We start from the raw sequence: 6732 nt of genomic DNA on the forward strand, positions 1-6732 counted from the left end.
AGATGCATTAGCGATCGTAAAAGATTGTTTAATGTTTGGAGATCGCGTGGTGATTCCGCAACCTTTACGCCATCGAGTTCTTCGTCAGTTCCATTCTGGACACCCGTATGAAGTCAATAGCTCGCAGTTACGCATACTGGCCGCACATGGACCAGCACATCACTGATTTTGTAAAACGCTGCTCCCGATGTCAACAAGCTTCAAAGAATCCGCCACACCAACCACCGGTTCCTTGGCCTCGACCTGAAAAGCCCTGGTCTCGGATCCACATTGATCACGCAGGACCGATACGTGGCACTTTTTGTTTGGTTTTGATTGACGCTTTTTCCAAGTGGCGAGAAATCGTTCCTGTGTCATCTCCAACAACATCTAGTACGCTGAGAGTGTTATCCAACATTTTCAGTCAGCATGGATTACCGGAGTCCATAGTCTCAGACAATGGTTCGCCGTTCACCTCTGCTGAGTTCCGCGACTTCTGCACTCGACATGCGATAACACACGTTCGTTCACCACCGTACCACCCACAATCGAACGGTCAAGCAGAAAGGTTCGTCGACACATTCAAGAGGGCTTTGCTTAAAGCTCGAGGGGAGGAGACATCCGTCGAAGCCCTTCAGGGATTCCTGTTTGTGTACCGAACGACCCCGAATGACGCTTTGGCAAGCCACCAGTCACCTGCAGAGGCACTCATGGGCCGTAAACTGAGAACTGTGCATTCTTCCATGTTGCCAACACAACCTACTGAGTCAAGGTCCATACCGGTGGCAGTTGGAACCCCATTCAAGGTGGGAACGCCCGTGCTTGTCCGTGACTATCGCCCAGGACATGATTCATGGATTGCAGGTCGTATCTTGCGCAAACGCGGTAGTGTAATGTACGACGTGTCGGTTGGTCAAGACACCTGGACCAGACATCAAAACCAACTCCGCCTTAACAGCACGCCGGAAACTCAAGTGTGTTCAGGTACCGTACGGTTGGACGTTGCTTGATACTTTTGAGCTGAAAACTGAGACAGCTTCGAAAGAGGAGAGTGTGACCGGAAGCTCAGTATTTGATCAACACTTCTTTATTGTTTGCTCGCTGCATGACCGAACCGTTACAGTAACGTTAAAAAACAATGTCCAAGAGTAAAGCTTTTGTGCTGGATGAATGCCGAAGTTACCTCGGTTGACGATGGTAGTACAGACCACTTGTTACGACGGATTACATTTTCCGAAATTGAACTTTCTGAGCTACGAGTATCAACAAGAGCTCCAAGTAGGACGCCATTGGCTTTCACATCGGTGACTGTTTCTTTGAGACACTCGGGAACCGCTGCAGTGAATAGTGCGCTTGAAACAGATGAGGTGTTCCGTGGACCAGTAGAAGATCTGCATACCTTTTGGAAGTGCCCTTTCTTCCCAAAGTTTTTGCAGGTCGCATCTTTAGCGGTGCATTTTTAACGCGGATGATGAACATAGCCACAGTACAGCAGTCATTTGTTCATGCGATGATGCTTGAGGACGTGGAGACTTTGGCTGGTCGTTTGATGCGGTAGCACAAGGGAGTTGATTGTTCGGTAAAAACGACTACTGTTTTTGCGCTAGTTCGAGGGATTTTGCGTGGACGTGTGCGGTTTACAACCTAGCGACTTATGTTCCAGCAGTCTCTGGTGTATAGTATTCAAATGAAGTCTCGTAACGCTTCACCGCTATGTTGTTCGGTATTGACGGTCGTAGAGCACCAATCTGGCAACAAACTACGAAGCTCTTGAACAAACTTATAAAGGTTCTGAGCTCCGTCCTGCTTACAAGTGTTCAAAAGCTGCCTGGCAAAAATGTCATTTTTCGGCTGTACGTAAATTTCTCGCAAGGTTTCGATGGCTTATCTAATTTTCTTAACAATCTTTCATGAATCGGTAAACACTAGGGGTCGCGTAATTGAAAGAGTTTTCAGTTTATCTGGTGAATGAGAATCGATTGACTGTAGGAAGTTCGTGAAAGTACAAAACCAAGGCTCCCTGGTCTGGAATATTGGGATCGGTATCGAATCGTCCAGGACGTACGAATCGATCCACTGTTCGACGAAAATTTTTTGGATGAATGAATTGTTGTGTTCGACGAGGGATGGAGTGCAGCGACAATCAGAATGAGAATTGAAGAGACCGAGGGCCGGAAAGCTAGGCTTCGAATTCAGTCATTTATCCACAACCTTGACACAGCTAAAACGAAAGGAAGTTATTTAGCAATAAACGATAGAACGTTTGAAAAACAGAGCAAATATACGACAGACAGGGCATGGACAATAAAGGTTGCAATAAGCGTCAGGTATTTCAAGACTTGTAGGTGATTGTTTCTGTTTATTTCTCTGGGTGCCGGTTTATACACGAAACATCGGCTAGGGATTGGTGGACGGGTTGGTGGCATTGTGTCGTTCGACGGGTGGGGAGGGGTTTAGGGGAAGGCTGGTGAACGAAGAGCTGCAAGGGCGAATGGTACTACCCCGTTGTCCAGGCCGAAGGGGATTGGTTAAAGTACAGCCCTTTGAGTTTTTGACTTGGCGGTGGGAGGATGTAAGGTTTTGTTCGGGAACCATGTTCCTAGTCTGACCCAAAAGTCGTCCGCGCGGCAGAGTTGTTATGGTTTTTCTGGTGGGCCGTTCGGGAGTCACTTGGCTGGAGGGGACCGGTCTGGCCCGAGGACGTAGAGAGTAAGACAGTATTGTCTCAGTTTTAATGCAGCAGCTCACAGAAGGTGCCTTTTGAGCAGCACCAGACTGATTTTGAAGGTATTTTGACCTTACTGAATAATGCGCCGGCTGTCACGTTCAACCTTTGGACGATTGGAGTGTGCGGTTTCTCAGGGTCGACCTTTTCTAACCCGTCCTTTCTAGGGGGAAGACAGCATGGCGGCTTCCATAAATATGGTCATACTAAACACCTTGGGGTAAACTTCTTACTGCCTTCAGACTCCTGTCGCAGAGGAAAGTTCGACTTTACCTCTAGACCGCTTCGTAATACGAATATTCGCAGTCTGGAGACTCACTGACCTTCGTTGGGCTGCTCCCAGTTGGCGTTGTTGACACTCATGTCTAGCCGTTATAGCCCGCGGAAACTCTGAAACACAGAAGCCCGACCACCACGACAAGCTGACAGATTAGGGTCGGGATTAGTAGTCACAAACTAAAGAAAAACGAATTTACCAATTCCTGGGTTATCAGCTCTTGTTTCCAGGTCTAGGGGTTTCCCCCCGCGCGTAGTGAATAATGTCTCTATTGATGGCCATGTGATTGTGTTTGCCAGGAGACCACAAATTGACATCTCCGGTAGTTAGACAGGAAGTAGCGGTCGTATTCTTCAGCCCGTTTGTTTCCATTTGAGCGGGTACTCTTGTGTATGGGATTCCCTCTTCTATGTGACTATAGGGTTTTCGTAGGCACAACTCCAGCCCAAAGTATCACTCTTCATAAATACGGTACGCAGCTACTTGTTCTTTGTTTCCTCCAAAGTAGGCGGAAGTGTGGTGTCCAGGCGATCGTCGCGCACAAATGACGTTATTTCCTTTGAACGACACAAAGCCGTAACCTTTTTCAACTTTGCTCTGGTTTCCTCCCTCCGGACTGCATTGATTTAGGGTGCCAAGACCTCACAGTTTCCGTCCTCTGAACCAGACTACCCACGTAGATAATGTATCGGGATGTCCTCACTTATGAGTGACTGCTCGCATCTCTATCTCCCCATTTGCCGCGCAGACTTTTGCGTACTTCAGCTTTATTTCGTATGACGTAGAGCCCCTAAGAAGCCTTATCTTTAAGTCATCCCTTATAGTTGGTAGTATCCCTCCTCACTCCAAAATTCTGCGCATGTACAAATCTACCGATACTGGCCTCCAGAGACTTGGCCCTCGTTTCGTCATCATCAGTTATCGTCAGTCATCGCCGCAACTAATGGCTGTGTCAGCGTCGTTGCCAGCCTTAGAACTAATTAACGGTGGCAGCTGTAGCGGTACATTTTGGTGTAGTCATCAGTCCAGTCGATGAGTGGGATAGATAATCGGCTTTCCCAGAGAAAGTAATAATAGTTCAGAGGCAGCAATTTCGGCACCTAGCTGCCATGCGTTCCGATGGAAACACGAGGGCTAGGTTGCCGAAGCCTAGACAGGAGTGGTCGAGATGTAGAGGCTAGATTCGAACCATGGACCTATTGGTCAGTAAGTACATGTTTTAACCACTTAGCTCTCTTCAGTTCTTCAGTTCTGTATGCATAGTGTAACCCGCATTGTTGCAGTCGTCTTCCGTGAAACAATCTCAGTTATTTCTTGAACGCCAGCTAACATTCATTAAGCTATGCTTCGTTTGTTTTCTCGTTTCCATACGCTGCACTGAAGAACTCCCAAAAACCTGCTTTCTAGGCGTCCGGAATTGGTCGTGATGGCTTTTTGAAAAGCTTACTATTCACGTATGAGCCGACAGCTTCAATCAGTCAACTATTGGACAAGTAGGATTCTCGTGTACTGCCGTTAAAAGAAGGCCGAGACAGGTAGCTCCCGGCTTTCGTGCTAATCGAGTGGAATTATTGACTTGTGTGATCTTACTACCCTCAGTGCTCCCGTACTCCTTGTATGTTGGCCGCTTAGAATTTTACGCCCATGGTGACCTAGTGGAAATGTGTCGTGTAAACTTGACAAACAAATTCCTCTCGATTCTGAGTGCCCCAGTGATAGACGCAGAAAGTGAGTGTAGTATAAGTCCCTTCTCTTGCTCTGCATAACCCTAACTGGCATCAACAACACTACGGGAATACTGACGCCCAACTGCCGTACAATCATACTGGTTTTGTCAGATGAGGCCTCTTCTTTAATCAAGATAACAACAAAGGAGGGTACATAAGAAGGGCCTTGTACTTAACTATCATGAACTTTACAGATGCTTATACATTCATTCATGCAGACACTGGGTGGAAACCGACATCACAGACGCTACTTGTATCGTTCAGTGGTAATATCTTGCATCTTCCAGCTGAGCAGATGGAAGGCTACGTATGCCCATTCTACGTCACTGACGTCGCCGTTTCAGAATGACAGATCAGGAACGGCTAACACCTATGAGTCCCTTTTGTAATGATAAGGGTTCTTTTTAGTAAACTTACGGCACTGACACGATGGGAGCATTCTCAGAATAACATATTGCTCGTTGACCACGTTCCTGTCAAGCATGCAGGCTTCTCTAAAGTCTCAAATCAGATTTCCATCCCATTCTGCCTTTTCTCGTCGAGCTGTGCATATTGATGTGGGCCACCGTTATTCGTAGCTCTGGCATCCTTCCTCTGATGGCACTGTTGTGCTCCATTCACCCCACTGTTGGATTTCCGCTGCTTGCATTACATAATTGCTACCCTAATCTGCTCTCTTCTGGGATGTAGCTCGTCGTAAAGAACCAGGGAGTGTCACTAAGGCGATAGTCATGAGATAAATCTCTAACATCACTCGTAACTTCCAGTGGACAGAAGTGAGCAATAGTCTCTGAACATTTGCCAATCTGAAGGGCTCCAAAGACGGTATTCACCTGTTCTCATTCAACTAGTTATTTTGGAACCATTTGTTACAGTGTTTCATCATAATCATCAACATCGACAGTATGACATCAGTATTCGACAGCGATGCTTCGCTGCCGTACAACCATGATTTATTTGAAAGCCCTACTGTGAATAAAAGAATAAAGGTGGGTAGGGAAGGGACTTAGTGCTAGATTACTACAATCATATGCCACTAAACACTCATTCAGGCAATCTGGATAGAAACGGACAACAAGAACGTCACGGACATCGGTTAGCAGATGCATCTTGCATTGTCTCCAACCGGGCGCATTGGTGATCACCTGGTCCCCACCCTGAAGGCGACTAGCACCGACAGCACCCAAACGTTTCGTGATTTCTTTCATACCCCTCTGCCAGGTCAAGGGTTGGCCACCTCTCGGCTTTCGCCACTCTGAAATGGGCATGGAAAACAGAACTTTCTTCGGAAGTGGTTCGACATACGCAATACATGGCCTAACTTAACGCAGTTTCTGGTGCTAGACATATTCTTCAATTGAAGTCCCTGTTTGCACAACCGAAAACTGGCTTTCTAATCGCCTCGTTACGGATCCTCAGAAAACAACCCACACGAGCTGTTGTCCCGAAACAACGACTGTCGAACACCTGAAGATGTCTCATTTCCGCTGCTCGAACAGGGCAAGTCTCTCAGCCATACAACAAAACAGCCCGCACTGTAGCCTGATACACATGTCTCAAATTAGCAAACGTGAACCGCGCATTTGAGATTCGTGCTTAACCTCATCGGTTACACTACGATCAGGACTAATACGACTTCCGAAATACGTAAAACGCTCCACAACTTCTAGTGCTCCCTGGATTGTAAGTGGTTGCATGTCTAGGAGCATGACCTTACACTTTGTCGGTGCAAAGTTTATACCGAAGGACTTTGGTAAGTTCATCCAAAGACACTTCCGCCTTCTCCTCGAAGACGAAAACGATGTCATCTGTATAGTCTAGATCGGCAAGGTTTTCGTCACAGGCTACTTGGACGCCGGGGTTTTGAGGGCCTTCTAGCGTTCTCATGATTTAAAGGGTCCCGGAATTAAACAGGAATGGAGAGAGTGAGAATCTCTGACGCACACCGCTTTGTGTACGGAAGCTTTTGGAGAGCTCGCCGTATACTCTCACACGTCCGGAAGTCTCGGTTTAGAAAGAGCTGT

The 6732-nt window shown here is 47.0% G+C and overlaps 1 protein-coding gene across 1 annotated transcript in view; it reads left to right on the forward strand.

The window, feature by feature from the left end:
* The window catches only part of T265_00007 (hypothetical protein), a gene marked incomplete at both ends in the record, with an annotated part of 6512 nt that extends 5523 nt beyond the window's left edge, over window positions 1–989 (forward strand). The window contains one exon of the mRNA XM_009163664.1: window positions 128–989. Within this exon, the coding sequence (XP_009161928.1) occupies window positions 128–989 (862 nt within the window). The remainder of the gene's footprint in view (window positions 1–127) is intronic.
* Window positions 990–6732: the final 5743 nt, after the last annotated feature.

The sequence above is a fragment of the Opisthorchis viverrini genome (genome assembly GCF_000715545.1).
Source record: "Opisthorchis viverrini unplaced genomic scaffold opera_v5_1, whole genome shotgun sequence".
Classification (NCBI taxonomy): domain Eukaryota; kingdom Metazoa; phylum Platyhelminthes; class Trematoda; order Opisthorchiida; family Opisthorchiidae; genus Opisthorchis; species Opisthorchis viverrini.